General features: G+C 52.3%; 1 protein-coding gene across 1 annotated transcript in view; it reads left to right on the top strand.

Moving 5' to 3' along the window:
• The window catches only part of ADAMTS2 (ADAM metallopeptidase with thrombospondin type 1 motif 2), a 235,338-nt gene that overhangs the window by 132,831 nt on the left and 86,539 nt on the right, over nt 1-15,968 (top strand). Inside the window, exon 4 of the mRNA XM_077746330.1 lies at nt 6,682-6,884. Coding sequence (XP_077602456.1) covers nt 6,682-6,884 — 203 coding nt within the window. The remainder of the gene's footprint in view (nt 1-6,681; nt 6,885-15,968) is intronic.

The following is a 15,968-nucleotide window of genomic DNA, read 5'->3' as shown; positions in this document are numbered from 1 at the left end:
CTGGTGCCTGCAGCCCAGACACCCATTTCCACCTTTCTGAGAGAGAACGCGCTTCCAGACCAATGCCAGTGTTAGTTATTGGGGCTGTCACAAGGGCACGGTGTATGGGCAGGGACTTTGGCACTAGCCACCAACTGGTCCTGCTTATTTCGATCTGCTCTTCACTCCCACTTCCGGAAGTGCTTGGTGCCTTTGGTGGATTTTATGATGCAGATTGAAAGAGTCTCGTGGTTCTTCTCATTGCCAGCTTGGGATTCAACTTTCTCTGATATAGTAAGTCCATTACTATGAGACCATCTGCTTTCCAGCCTCCAACAGTTCTGTTAGTTTTTCCTCTGCTGCTCTCTGTGTCCTTGTATGTAGCCTTGTGATTAAAAAACATCACTTCACTAAAGTTATAATGAGATTTCAGGAAGGAGCCAAATCAGTCGTATATGTTCAATCTATTATTTTACCCAGAAGTCCCTCGTATGTTTGGAACTGCTTTTGGACTTTGTATTCAGTACCATTGATCTGTCTCTCATGACACCAATGTCACTATGTACTAATATTTTGTCATACTAAACATTAGCATATTGAACATATAAACAACATAAACATATTTTGTAACATGTTCTGTTAATTTGAGAGGTAAATACCCCCCATTATTATTATTTCTCAAGATTTTTCTGGCTTTCTTTTCCTATAGTCTTCCAGTTGTATCTTATTTTGTTGGGTTTTAATAATTCTTTGATGGAGGTTGTGTTAAATTTGTAGATGGATTTGGAGAAGAATCAAGTTGCCATCCAGGATAGCATTGTTGTGTCTACATTTATTGAAGTCTTCCTTTGTATTTGGGAGGAGTTGTAGACTATATTATACAACTCATTGTGTGGTCTTTATACATTCATTGTTTTTTATGCCTAGGTATTTCGTGGGTTTTGTTGCTGTATTTGAGAAGCCCTTTTCCCTATTCTCTTTCCTAGCTAGAAAGAAAGGCATTGGCCTTTGCATACATATTTCACATCAAATGAGAAGTATCTATTCCTTGTAGGCCTGGCAAAACTCTCCTATAAAACATTTTAGGTTTTTCTTAGACTACTTTTTCAGTTTTTGCTAAGGTTTATTCAGGTTTTCCACACTGAGCCATTGATTAGAATTTATATCCTCTGCCTAGCTTAGGCTTATTAAAACTGTATCTTTAATTTCTGGTGTTTGGGGTTTGAGGGCATTTCCTCTTCTTGTTTTCTCTGATTTTTATCTCTGTGGTGGTGACTATGGACATGAGTTTTGAGTTTTCTTGCTGTCCTTCTACATAGTCAGATGTGGAATGTGTTTTGTGTGTGCCTTTTCAGGGCACGTTTTCTGGGCGTGGGGCTTCAGCACTAGGTTCTCTTAGTAACGCAGATCCCCAACATCCCTGCCTCACATTAATCTAATCCATCTATTGTTTTCTGGAATAAATGTATAAAAACACACATAGAACTGCGATTTGTCTATGTTTCCTTGGATCAGGTTGAAGCTTTATTAGGTTTCCTATCTTTTATATCTTCTCAATGACTTGATCCGTTTGTCCCATTAATGGCTTGGATTATATTTTATCTCATAAATAGTGTTTTGCTTTGCTTTTCTGTGGTTGTTGGCAATCACATGGCTCCTCATTGTTGTCCCATTCCTCTGAACACCGCCGGGTCATTTTATCTTGGCTGTGTCTTGTGTAAGCAACCTAGAGCTGGATTTTACGCTAGCTCACTTTTGTTCTTGCTCCCCCAGCCCAGTCTGGTCTCCTTGGCCCTGCTGCACCTGCCTCTCCTCCCAGCCCCGCTGCTGGGCCCCGTGCACCCTCCCATTGCCTCTCTGCCCTGCTGCACCTGCTATGACTTGTAGGGCGCTCAGGAAGCCGAGGCACCCAGGACCCCATGGCCCCTGTCTTCCAGGGGGCCTCTCTCCGAGGCAGGGGAGGCCGTTAGTGCCCAAGAAGATTCAAGATGAGATTGGAACCACAAATGGTGGTGTGTTTTATGAAAGAAGAAGACAAGATGCCGTCAGGGAGATGTTGGGGAAGGGGAGAGCCTCTTTTAATTAGGATGAAATAAGCCTGGTTCCCCTGAGGAGGTGACATTTCAGTTGACACCTGAAGGATGAGAGGGAGCAGCTCCAGTGAGGGGATGATCATTCCATGGATAGGGGACAACAGTCTTCTCTTGTCACTGAGAAGGGATCTTCTCAAGGCTCCGTGCACCCCATGCCCCGTAGATGTGCAGCCAGCTCCATGGGGGAGGCAGATGGGGACCAAACGTGTCCCTGAGGCCAGTGCAGGAGGGCTGTGGACCCCTTCCCTGTGGCCTTTTGGAGGACCCCTGCTGGGCCTGGCGGGGGAACTCTAACGCCGCGCTGGATCGGCAGCAGCAGAAAGAGCATCCCCAATGAAGAGGTCTCAGTGCGGCAAAGCCCTGCCTGTGGGATTTGCAAACCCCAGGGACAACAAGCACGCAGGTGCCCTTGAACCTATAGAACCAGCATCTACCACATGATCCTTCTGAGCCCTTGGCAGACTCAGGACCCAGGGTCTCTTCTCCAGGCCAAACATTTTTGTTTCTACCAATTTCGGTTTCCTCAACCCATCCCTCAGTGCTGGTAGAGTATGGGTACCGCTCCGGGCTGTGTTAACAACATTGGCCCCCGTGGCCCCGAGCTGGGCCCCAGCTCCTCCTGGGCTGCATGGCTTATCTAAGTCACTTAATCTTTCTGCTCCTGGGGTTCCCTGATGCTAAAATGGGGACAGTAATGAGGACAGTGAGGAGCCTCCTCCTTGCTGTGGGGATCTGATGGTTTGCCCCTGTCCCCACCCCCACAAGCGGGACTTGGTGCAGGCGACACCCTGGGCTCCACAGGCTGTGGGTGAGCTCCACCTCTGGGACCCACTGCTTCCCTTGGAGGGCGGGCGCTTTGGCGTTCCCTGGGTGCAGTTCCGTTTCCCCTTCTCCTTCCCTGTCCTTGAGTCTTTGAGGCATCCCGCCTGATCCCTTCTGGAAACGCCAAAACTGGGGACAGCTCTTGGAAGCTTCTTGCCTTGTCATCCTTTGCTTGAGACATGAGAAAAAAAAAAAAAAAAAAAAAAAAAAAAAAAAAAAAAAGAGCCCTAGCTGCCATGCAGAAGAAGGATCTCCCCTGGCATGGGGAATGCCAGGAACTCAAGTTCCCCATAGTTAGGCATTGGAAAGGTAAGGTCCTGCCTCAGATGCCTGCAGTCAGGGGAGCCTCGGCCTGCGGGATCCAGGCTTCTGCTGTCTCCCGTAGATCAGCCACCCGTGGGGACCAGCAGCTTCTCGTGGGGGGAGGCTGTGTACAGAGCAGGAGATGGGCAGCGCCGACAGCTTGTTATCCCGGCCCGAGCCAGTAATGAGGGATGGAGCAAAGGGCCAGGTGAGCTCTGTGTCACTGTGGCATAGTACGTGGGCTGTAAGCATGCAGGAGCTCCAAAGGAAGGCGGGGAGAGTGGCCAAGAGCCCACCTTCAACCCCAAGAGACCAAGAGGGACAAAGGCCTTTAGGCCAGGTAAGCAACCCGGTGCACGGGGACAGGCCCAGAAGGCCAGCATTGGTGTCGGGGGGTATGAGGTAGCTGGCCCAGGACCAGACAGGAGCCTGCCCCTGGTTGGAGCTCCCTGCAGTGGGACGCGGCTTGAGGGACAGGCCTGCTGGCACCAGGGTGTGGTCGGGGTCTCCGCACGGCCTGGGCTTCCCGTCGTAGGGAAACTGAGGAGACATCTAAGACTGACACAGAGGAAGGGATGTCAGCCTGGCCGCTGGGTCCTCTCCGTGCTCGCGTGACCCTAGGCCTGGGGACTTGGCAGACCCTTCTGATCTTAGGTCCTGCCAGGCCTAAGCAGGGCTGAGGCCTCCAGGGGCTGGACTGCAGGGCAAGGCTGTCACCTGCCTCTCCCCATCTGCACTTTGACCTTGGGCTTTGGGGCATCCCTCCAGGGCTGGGGACTTGGGGGAAGGTGTTCTAGAACATAATGTCCCAGTCACCCCCCAGATACTCATGATTGAAGTAATAGCTATCACAGGAACAATTGTGCTGGAGGTGAAGTTGGCATTTCTGTTGCATCTTTAGAAAAGGTTGCTGTTTTTAATGGACCTGTAACATAAATTTCGCTAAAAGCCATGCTTGCCTGGCAGATCCGGCTACAAGGTGTGTCCCAGCCAGCCCTGGCCCAGAGGCAGCCCCTTCTACCTTCCTGCTCACTGGGAACATTGGGAGGGGTCACTGCCTGGCAACTCCCAGGGTCAGGGGCTCACTCTGATGGGGACCGGGAGGGCAGTGAGGGCAGCAGGCCGGGTGCCCTGGGGATGTGGGCCCCATGTGTCCCTCTCCAGGCATGGCTGTCGACCCACAGCCTAGTGCTGCCTGCCCATTACCTCCCCCCAACCCTGTGACCCCCTGCCCTAATTCCTCAAGAGAAGACAGCTCTTCTAGATTTTGTTGAACACGAAATCTCCCAATTCTGAAATATTGTTAACCCAATGAGGTATTTTTAAAATGCCGTGTGGCCCTAATAAGCGCTTCTGTGGTCTGGTTTCGCCCAGGGACCACCCATCAGTGACCCTGGGCTTGACAAGGGCAGAGGGTAACATCTAGCCTCTTCCCCAGGGAAGAGTTGTTTTTTGTTTTAATGGAAATTACCATTTTTCTGCTTCCCAAGGTGGTTCTGAAGGTGAGCTGTCCCTGCTTGTTGGAAATGCAAAGAAATAAATGTGTAAAAATAGAGTAGCAATTCCTCAAACCCCCTGTCAGATTTAAGTAGCTGGTGTCTCCTCCGGGAACGGCGAGGATGGCCCTGAATCATCCCCAGGCAGCCCAGCAGATGATCAGCTCTGCATGGGCACTGCCTGCAGGCTGCCCTACCCATCCCTGTCCCTGCCCCTGGAGGGGACCCTGGCCAGGCCACACGCCATGTGCGTGTGTGTGCATCAGGGTGCACCGGGGGACCGCAGGGCTGGAGCAGGGGACGTGAGGACCCCGGGAGGAAGAGGAATGCAAGCGGACGCTCAGCCCTGTCCTGACTTAGTCCTCTGCTCTCTCTGAGCCCTCTCCCCTCTGCTTCTCCTTCATCTCCTTCACCTCCCTCACCTCTGCCTTCCCTACTTGCTCTCTGTCCCGTGGCCAGGTGGCAGGTTTGTGCCTCAAACCGATCAGACAGCAGGTGCAGGGGAGAGCGCTCCTGGCTGAGAGTCAGCCGTGCCAGAGTTTCATCAGTCTTTCTGTCTGTAAGATGGGGACACAGCGCTGTGGTGCACACCACAGGGGACCGTTTGTCAGCCCGGATGAGGAGAGATAGGTACAGGGCTGAGTGGCAGGATGGGGCCAGAGGGCAGGCTGCCTCACCTGACTCTGAGCTGCCCTCAGAGGCCCGATTCCGCCTCCGGCGTCAGCTCTGCACTGCTGTGACGCGGAGGGCGTTCCAGCTCCTGTCTGGAGGAGACAGCAGAGGAGAGGCTTTGGGGACAAGTGAGGAAGACTCTGTGGAGAGGTGGTGCTGCAGGGGTGCCGAGAGCGGAGCTGGGCTCTCAGCCCCACCTTCAGCTGCAGGGGCCCCAGGGCCCAGATACCACACCCAGGGTTACTGGTGTTATGGTGACCTGAGGTCCTAGGCCCTTCCCAGGGCAGGTGTCCAGGAATGCCAGGGAAAAGCAGGACCCCGGGGTCAGGTACCCGGCACAGATCCAGATACCCGTACAGGGATGTGGGGGGAAGGGGGAGCTAACTGAAGGTTTGGGCCCTGGGACTTAGCAGGCAGTGTGGTATGCAGCTGCCAGCAGTGTCAGGGGTCAGCCTGGTCAGTTCAGCTGCAGCCCTGAAACGGGGTCGGGGGTGGGGAAGGACTGGGAGCCTGAGCTCTAGCCCAGGGTGGGCTCCAGGCCTGGTGGGAAAGAAGAAGAGAACCAGGGCAGATGCCACAGCTGTGCAGACAGCGAGATGCCATTCTGGGGCCCTGGGCCTGACAGACCCTCGGCTGAGGCCCCTGGGGCCCCCTTCCCCGCCCAGGCAGACTGTGGAGTCCTGATCCCTGCACAGTTCAGTCAGGCAGCCACCCATCTCCTCAGCCTGTGACGAAGAGTAGGGTCAATTCACCGGGGTCGGGGGGAGAGGGGGCAGGAGTGCTCATGGGTGGTCTTGACTCTGGACAGGTGTGAGTGGGCCCGGAGATGAGCGGCCTTGCTTCAGTGGAAACAGGTGCTGCCTAAAGACATGCTGTGGGACACACACCACCAGGGCTGGGCCTTCATCTCCCTGCTTATAACGCGGTGGCCACACAGGGGAGGCCAGCCCTTCGGCACCCAGGCGGCCCTTCTCGGGTATTCAAGTGTGTGAAGGGGTGGACAGAGCTGGCCCTGGTCACGCACGCTCCTGGCTGGGCTCGGCCTCTCCATTCACTGCTGGGTCCCAGGCCCAGGCTCTGCGATGGCCAAGGAGTTTGTTTACATGTTGCTGGGTCTGAGCCCACTTGGCACTCACTGTGCCCTCTCTGAACCCATGTTCATTCTCTGTAAAATGGGGATAGTTCAGGTGCTGTGGGTTTTCCACAAGACAACGGCCAGGCTCCTGCCGAGTGGTATCCAGGTGGGGATTGGCCTTGTCTCAATGCACCTGGCGAGCCTGGGCTGCTACTGCAGATCGTGTCCTCTGTCCTTTCAGGGCCCCCCCCGGGCAGCCTGGATAGCCTCAGCCGTGCCCTGGGTGTCCTGGAGGAGCGAGTGAACAGCTCGAGGCGCAGGGCGCGAAGGCATGCGGCGGACGGTGACTACAACATCGAGGTCCTGCTGGGCGTGGACGACTCTGTGGTCCAGTTCCACGGGAAGGAGCACGTGCAGAAGTACCTGCTCACGCTCATGAACATTGTAAGTGGCGGCCGTGCTGGGGTGGAGCGGTGGGGCTGCCCAAGAGGGCACCCGACTGGCCGGTGGGCAAGACCCCCCGGGACTCCTCAGACCCCAGTGGAGAGGTAGGCCAGGGGAAGACAGGCCAATTGCTGGGCGGAGAGACCCCTGCCCATCTGTCCACCCTCCTCTCCACCTGCATTAGGTGAGTCATCGAACCTCTGGAACCCAGAGGGGAACCCTCTCATCCCCAAAGTAGGGCAGAGTCAGCTTTGCAGAGTGTATGTTATTTTGTTTTGTTTATTTATTTATTTACTTATTTATGGAGAGAGAGACCGAGCACAAGCCGGGGAGGGGCAGAGTGAGAGAGGGACACAGAATCCAAAGCAGGCTCCAGGCTCTGAGCTGTCAGCACAGAGCCCGACACGGGGCTTGAACTAAAAAACCATGAGATCGTGACCTGAGCTGAAGTTGGTGCTTAACAGACTGAGCCACCCAGGTGCCCCAAGCATATTTTATTTTGGAGACTGTTGTCATATTTAATCTCATCTCACTTTCGAAATGTACCTTTAATGTAGTGAAAACAACAGTAATAATAATTGAGCTCTTACTGAGTGACTACGTGCCAGGCCCCCATGGGCACTTAGCGTGTGTTATTTTAGGCAACCCTCACACTAACTCTGTGAGAGAGTGGATAGAAAAAACTCTTGCCTGCCTTGAACATATGTGCTCTTCCCCAAGAATTACACTGCCTTCCAGCCCGGCTGAAAGTCCCGTGGAAGGGAAAGTCTCTGGTTTCTGTACTCACACCAGCTCTTCTGACACCAGATGTGTGGGTTTTCCCCACTGAGTGCTTTCGACACTAACTACCCAGAGTTAGCACGGACTCCACAGGCAAGGGCTCAGTCCGGCAAGACTGGCCCCACCTCAGATGCCACTCACAAGTCCTGGGCTGTGACCGGTACAACCTGGTCAGAAGGCCCAGCCAGCCATAAATCAGGGGTTCCCATGACCCTCTCCTTGGGCTCAACTGTTTGCTTGGGACGGTCCATGGAACTCAGGAAAGCCCTACTTTCTATCGCTGGTATAGATAAAGGATGCAACTCAGGAACAATGAAATAGAAGAGATCCATGGGGCAAGTTGGTGGGAAGGGGCTGAGAGCTTCGCTGCCCTCCTGGGCACACCACCCTCCCAGCACCTGGGTGTGCTTATCAGCCTGGAAGCTCTCAGAACTCCGCACTTTATGGTTTTTGTGGAGGTGTTATTGGCCATGGGTGATTGACCTCAATCCCCAGCTCCTCTTTCCCCCGGGAGCCCAGGGCAGGGGGCAGGGGGGCAGAGGCAGTGCTGAAAGTTCCAACCTTCTGATCACCTGGTTGGTTCCTTAGGCAGCTGCTCCCCCATCCCCATCCTGAAGCCATCTAGGGCCCAGCAAGAGTCATCTCGTTAGCATAAACTCAGGTACTCTTGAAAGGGGCTCGTTGTGAATAACCCCTGTCACTCGGAAACTACAGGTCTGTGTCAGGGACTGGGGGAGAGACCAGTAGATATTTATTCTATGTCACACTTCGGTTAGTTAACGCCTGGCCCCACCATTAACCTGGTGTGAAGGGTCCCTCTGTCCCACACATCTGGTGCTGCCTGAGCCAGTAGGAGGAAGTCTAGAATTTCCTATCGTTTTTGCCAGTTAACTTCAGTTTATTCATCTCCACCTTCGTGATCCGACGGTATCCCAACTTCGGGTAAGAGGACAATTTGGTTAGTTTCTTGGAAAGCCTGAGAAATACAAAAATTCCTACAGTGAAACGTATTCTATCATAGAAAAAAAAAGTATTTTATGAGACAAATTGGAGGAGCTGAGGAAGAATAGTTGGGTCATGTCTTTTTTCCCTGTGGCACCCAGCAAACGTTTATTGGACGCATGCTTGTCCTGGGGCATGGCCAGCAGCCTGGGGTCCAGGGGGAAAGGGGGGATGTCTGCCCCCCTAACCTGAGCTCTACCTCCCAGTGTGGTCGGGGAGATGAGGTTCCCTGTTTAAGCGTGTGCTGCCCTGACAGTTAATACCCATAAGGCCCCGTGTCCTCATTTAGGACTGCGCACACCCGAGAGAGGGTCCCCAGGGGCTGATGGAAGTCATGCCGCTTTCCTGGTCTTGGGAAGGAGGGAGATGGAGAAATTGTGAATAAGTGAGAAAGGATGAGCTTCCCGAGCAATGCTGTCCAGCGGAACCTTCCGCAGTGCTGGGAATGCCCACGATTCTGCCCTGTCCAGTGCCCCTAGCCGGCCCCTGAGCACTCAACATGGGGCTGACACGATGGGAGAACTGACTTTCTACCTTATTTTATCTTCAATGGAATTTTAAAATTTTAACTTAAAAACTTGTTTTCACGTTTGTTTATTTATTTTGAGAGAGACAGAGAGAGCACAAGCGGGAGAAGGGCAGAGAGAGAGGGAGAGACAGAATCTCAAGTAGGCTCCACACTGTCAGTGCACTGGGTCTGGAAGCAGTGAAACCATGAGATCGTGACCTGAGCTGAAATCAAGAGCTGGACACTTAACTGACTGAGCCACCCAGGCGCCCCTAAAATATTTTTTAATTGTGGTAAAATACATATAAAATTGACCACCTTCAGGGCACCTGGATGGCTTAGTCGGTTAAGCGTCTGACTTTTGTTTGGGTCATGGTCTCGCGGTTCGTGGGTTCAAGCCCCGCGTCGGGCTCTGTGCTGACTGCCAGCTCGGAGCCTGGAGCCTGTTTCAGAGTCTGTCACTCCCTCTCTTTCTGACCCTCCCCTGCTCACGCTGTCTCTCTCTCTCCTAGAAATAAATAAAACATTAAAAAAAAATTTAAAAAGAAATTGACCACCTTCACCATTTTAAGTGTGCAGTTCATTGGGGCGCCTGGGAGGTTCTGTCGGTTAAGAGTCCGACTTCGGCTCAGGTCATGATCTCATGGTTTGTGGGTTCGAGCCCCGCATCGGGCTCTGTGCTGACAGCTCAGAGCCTAGAGCCTGCCTCAGATTCTGTGTCTCCCTCTCTCTCTCTCTGCCCCTCCCACACTCACACTCCCTCTCTCCCTCTCTCAAAAATAAATAAACATTAAAAAAATAAATAAAGTGTGCAGTTCAGGGACATTAACTATGTTCACAGTCGTGCCACCATCCCCCAGAACTCTCTCACCTTGCAGACCTGAAACTGTCCCCATTAATCGGTAACTCCCCACTGTCCCCTCCCCCAGCCCCTGGAAACTACCCTCCTACTTTCTGTCCCTATGGTTCTGACTACTCTAAGTACCTCATATAAGGGGAGTCATGTGGTACTTATCTTTTCATGACTGGCTTATTTCACTTAGCTCAATGCCTGCAAGTTTCGTCCATGTTCTGGCATGCGCCAGAATCTCCTTCTCAAGGCTGAGTAAGGTCCCGTCGTGTGTATCCTCTGCCTTGTGTCTGTTCGTTCATCTGTCGACAAGCACTTGAGTTGCTTCTGCTTCTTGGTGATTGTGAATAGTGCTGCTTTGCACATGGGTGTGCAAATATCTCTTCATGTCCCTGCTGTTCAGTATTTTGGGGTATATACCCAGAAATGGAATTTCGGGATTATATGGTAGTTCTATTTTTTTAACGTTTATTTATTTTATTTTTGAGAGAGAGAGAGAGAGATCGCTCACGTGAGCAAGTGGGGGAGGGGCAGAGAGAGAGGGAATCACAGAATCCCAAGCAGGGTCTGCGCTGTCAGCACAGAGCCTGACGCAGGGCTTGAACTCACAAACTTCGAGATCATGACCTGAGTGGAAGTCGGACGCTTAACTCACTGAGCCTCCCAGGCGCCCCTGTGGTAGCTCAGTTTTTTTATTTTTTGAGGAACCTCCACACTGTTTTCCATAGTGGTGCACCATTTTACATCCCTTCCCAATCTCTCCCCGTCCTCATCAGCTCTTGTTATTTTTGAGAGTAGCCGTCCGGTGGTAATTCAATTCATTTGTAATTAATGGACATTTGGATGAAGATCACCACTGTAGCTAGTGGCCACCGTATTGGACAGTGGCCCTGAGACCCCGAGGGTCTGGCTGACATGGAGCTATGGCCGGAGCCCCGGCCAGGCCTTCTAGGGCCAGACCTCCCTCTCCCTGTAAGTACACAGCTGGTTACGGGGCTTCCCAGCCCTGGAGCCAAAGCAGCAACGTGGAGGACAGATGTGGCGGCAGCTGGCCCGGACTGCGCTCCAAGTGAGGCATTTGGTCAGTGTGAAGAGAGCCAGGGCCAGGGCCAGGGCGGAAACACTTGCAGCATCCGAGGCATGGGGGCCAGCCCTGGATGGACACAGCCTGTCCCCTGTGGAGGACCAGGGGTTCTGGTGGGGGTTCTGAAGGCAGGCTCTGGGGAGAAGCAGGGGCCGAGGTGGACAGGAGGCGGGGATGGCTGGACCCTGGCAGCTCTAAGCAGGGCTGTTTTTCCTCATTGTTCAGGGTGATTCTGCTTGCAGAGCTCCCTTCGGGGCCCCTTTGTGGAAAAGTCTGGGCTGGGATGTGGGGCTGGTGTGACATAAACATTTCAGGTTCCTCCGATATCCATGTGCTCTCTTCCTTCCTCCCATTTACCAGCCTCCCTTGTACCTAACTTGCGGCTGTGTGGCTCGTTTTATCTAATGGCCTATGTGGAAGGAAGTGATGTGTGTCACCTCTTGGGCAAGGCAGTTAAGAGCCAGTGTGTCCCTCCCCTCTGTTTCTTTTCCCTAACACAGTGACCTTGGAAGCCGTATGCCCCAGTAAGTGCAGGGACAGAATGGGGCAGGACCCCCCAACCTCCGCTGGACTGTGATATGTATAAGGAAACACATCCGGCTTCACTGTGTTTGCTGCTGATGTGGTAGAAACTTTGTTATGCAGCAGAGCTCATCCTGTGCTGACTAATACACCTGGCCCTTGACCATTCCATCAACAAATGTTCATTGGGCATGTCCTGTATGTCAGGGAAGGGGTATAGCCATGAGCATGACAGGACACAGCCATAGCTTACATTCTGGTGGGGGCACAGAGAATATTCAGGTGAAAAGAGATGATTTCAGATAAGGACAATGAAAGAAATGAAATAGCGAGATGGAGAAAGGAGAAGGGCGGGGAAACATGGGCCACGTTATGCAGGTGGTCAGGAAGGACATGCATAGAAAGTAACATTGCAGCTAAGACCTGAATGATAGTGGATGACTGTGGGAAGAGGCAGGATGGAGTGTTCAGAGAGAATGGGCACTGCAAAGGTTCTGAGGCAAGAATGAGGTCAGAACATTTGAAAGCGTGAGAAAGGGCTGGTGTTTGGGAACAAAGGGCCCAGGTAGGAAGGGAAGTTGCAGGTGAGCAAGGCCAGTCACTGGATGGTGAGAGAGACTTGGATGTGACCAAAAGGGCCGTGGGAAATCTCGAGAGGTGCCACTTCCTTCCTGCATTTATGGGCCAGACATTTTATTCATTTTTTCATAGGGAAATGGGAATTAATCAATCCATCCCTCTCTGTATCCAAGACTCTCTGGAGAGTGAGAAGGGTTGGAAATATTTGCTAAACATCACAAGAGTCATCTGGGTGCAGAAAATGTCCTACGGCATTCAGACCCCCCACCCCCACCAACCCACTCCAGCACCTCCTGCCAGGTCACTTCCTTCCTTTCCTCCCTAAATCCAGAAACTAACATTCTTTGTTTATTAAAAGATCCTGTATTTGGGGGGACCTGGGTGGCTCCATCAGTTCAGCATCTGACTTCAGTTCAGGTCACGATCTCACTGTTCATGGGTTCAAGCCCCACATCGCGCTCTACACTGACAGTGTGGAGCCTGGAGCCTGCTTCAGATTCTGTGTCTCCCTCTCTCTCTCTGCTCCTCCCCTGCTTGTGCTCTCTCTCTCTCTCTCTCAAAAATAAATAAATCTTTAAAAAAAGATACTGTATTTAACAGAGACAGTATAATTATTTATGATGTAAAATGAGAATATAAATCCAGCAGGTATGTGAATGTTTTCACCTACTGATTATTGCCTATTACCTCATTTTAACGGTGGCATCACATTGCATCACATAGCATGCCATTTATGTAACCAATTATTGATAGGACATAGTCACATAAAATTTATTTCCCTATTAGAGGTCAGATCGGCCACTAGCTGAAATGAACATCCTTACAGCTAAATCTATCCTTCATCCACTACCGTTTCCTTAAACTGAGTCCCTAAAAGTGTAGTCCCTGGTCAACAGGTGTGGGCATTTTAAAGCTTTCTGTGCCAGAATGTTCTCTCTTAGGGTTTCATCTATTCATGCCCCACTGAGCAAATGCCTGTCTCCCTTCTTTCTCCTACCACTGAGTCCTTTTTAGCTATAGTAATTTGAAAGCAATAGCTGGGATATACTTTTTGTCTTGAAGTTGTATTTATTTGATGGTAATGAAGTTGCATCTATAACATTATATATATACTTTAAAACAGCAGTCATCTTACATGTTTAGGATTGGTCTATTTATGTCCTTTATTCTATTGGGAAATTAATTTCTTTCTGTTAATTTGAAGAACATTTATATTTGAATAGGCTCACTTTTTGTCTGTCATGTGAGTGGAAAATATTCTCTGTCGTTTTGTTTTTTGCCCTTTATTTTGTTTTGGGGTGGTTTGAGATGGTTTACATTTTTGTGTGTAGTCGTGTCCTGAGATCTTTCTCTCCCTGGATTTTCCCTTGGGTGCCATGTTTGGCACTTCACGCCCTTCCCCAGACGTCAATCTTCTGCAGTTTTGCCCTGGTCACCCTGGCCGACGCCCATGGCTTCTTGCCAGCAACCGTTTCCCAAACCCAAGGCCTCGCACTGACCACCTGGCCATTCTTGCCAACTTCAGCCACATCAATGACCCAGAATGTCTCTGATTACCAAACCCATGGAGCCCATGCTGAATGAAAGTGTGGCTCTCTTGTTTGAAGATCAGGAAAAAGTGCCCTAAAAGGTACATATAAAGACTTTTCCTTTTTCTGTGGCCTCTGTCTCTCAACTTGTCAGGATTTAAAAATCATCTACTGATTGTCGCTCTAAGCAATGAAAAATTAGAATTTTAAAGTATTATCATGAATTTACCTTTATATTGTACAAAGCTTATTTTATAGTATCATTGTTTTTTAAATGTTTATTTATATATTTTGACAGAGAGAGCACACAAGAGCACATGCGCCTTTGCAGGGAAGAGGCAGAGAGAGGGAGAATCCCAGCAGGCTCTGTGCTGTCAGCATGGAGCTTGACTAGGGCTAGGCCTCGCGAACCGTGAGATCGAGACCTGAGCTAAAATCAAGAGTCAGATGCTTAACTGACTGAGCCACCCGGATGCCCCGTACAAGGCTTATTTTAAGTGCAGATATTACAGCATTTAACTTGGACGTGGAATCACCAAAATTAAACAGATTTGTATTTCATGGTTCATGAGGGTGCCGGAAGTTCAGACAAAACACAAGCCAGACTCAGAAAGGTTGGAAGGAGGAAGAAGGAGCCTTCAGGAATGGAGCCAGCAGAGGGAGTGCTCTCGCAGATTCTCACAGGCGCCCCGGGTCCCAGCCAGCTACAGGAGATACGTCCTCTGGGCCTGACGGCCGCTTTGTCCCCTGACTGCTGGCCCTGGAAGAACACTTCATGCTGGTGCCCTGGCACGGGGTGGGGTCTGGGGACACTGAGCCTGGCACTTCCCCCTTCCCTCAGGCCCACCGCCGCAACCCAGGGAGGGCTGTCAAGGCCTTTTACACCTTAGCATCTTGATGGGAGTGCACGAGAGGCTCGCCTCTACCGAGACCCGTGTGGGGCTGCCTGCCCTGCGCGGGACCACCACTGCTGTGTCCTGGCCCAAGCGGCCACGGGGCACGTGCACCCACCTTTCACCTGCATGCAGGCCCCTGCCCAGGGCAGAGGGTGGCAGTGACCACAGTGCAGGGGGTTGGGAGGCCAAGGCCTTGTCCTGTGGAGGCGGGACCACTCGTGAGCCAAGGCCTCACCATCCCGTTGGATTTTACTTACAAAACACACATTCAAAGGTGAAATGATGAAGAGTGTCAAGACAGCAGAACATTAAACCCCAAGTGCGGGGCCCTTCTGGGTACAGGCCCTGGCCGCCGGCCCATGAACTCAGCAACATGAGCCCTGCACTGAGACCCCGCTGCCCGGCCTGACCACGTCCAGACACCTGATGTGGCCTGTGGTTCCTGCTTCGGGCCCCGTTCTCCGTGGCCCCTCTCCATCCTCTGCTTGTCCAGAGCTCTCAGCCCAAAGCTACACACACTCTCAGCTTTCTGTCCAGATGAAGACAGCTGTGCCTCAGAGGGTGTTGGGGCCAGATCGTGGGCAGTGACCTCATCCTCTGGGGCCCTCACACAGGTCTTTAGCTCCCAAATTCCAGAGCTCCAAAGGTTGCTAGCAAACCCAGGAAGAGGCCCCGTCCCTCGGGCCCAGGGGCCCTTGGCCTAGTCAGAGAGCCTGCGAAGCCCCTCTGAGGGCTTCTATCCACCGCTTGTGGGAGGAAGGGCTTCCTTCCCAGCACTGGGAGGGCTGTGAGAGCAGAACCGTGAGCCGTGAGCAGAGATGTGGGCTGTCTGGCCAGGCCGGCTGCTCCAGGCCCCCTATTCCCGCGCCGCGGCTGGGCCCCACCCGGGCTCCCTGCTTAGATGTGGCTCTCTCTCTGCCACATCCCATTCCTGCTCCTCGCAGCCTTCAACCGTGGCTCATGCTGTGGCCTCCACTGGACCCAGCATTGGGAATGAGGAGCTTCCCTCTGCCCAGGACTCCCCTCTTCCACGGGCTCTCCTAGTGCCCTGGAAACCACTGTCCTGTTTCCCCCTTTCTCCTTAGGAAAGTGCTCCCCCCGCCGAGCCTGGTGCTCCCAAGCTGGGCTGCAGTCAGCACGCCTGAACATGCCTGCTGGGAATGTTGAGGAGTCACCCCGTTTTCACAGGCCTGCTCTGCCAGTCCTTGAACTGGTCCCTGCCTCCAGGCCTGGTGTGTGACAGCGTGTGCCTGGAGGCAGCCCCCATGTTCATGGGAGGCCCAGTTACCTTCCCAGGTGCACATGATGGCTTTCCTCCCGGCTCAGGTGAATGG

Source organism: Crocuta crocuta, unplaced genomic scaffold, assembly GCF_008692635.1.
Source record: "Crocuta crocuta isolate KB4526 unplaced genomic scaffold, BGI_CrCroc_1.0 scaffold218, whole genome shotgun sequence".
Lineage (NCBI taxonomy): Eukaryota > Metazoa > Chordata > Mammalia > Carnivora > Hyaenidae > Crocuta > Crocuta crocuta.
Note: the sequence above shows the minus strand (reverse complement) of the source record. Positions and strands in the feature narration are given on the sequence as shown.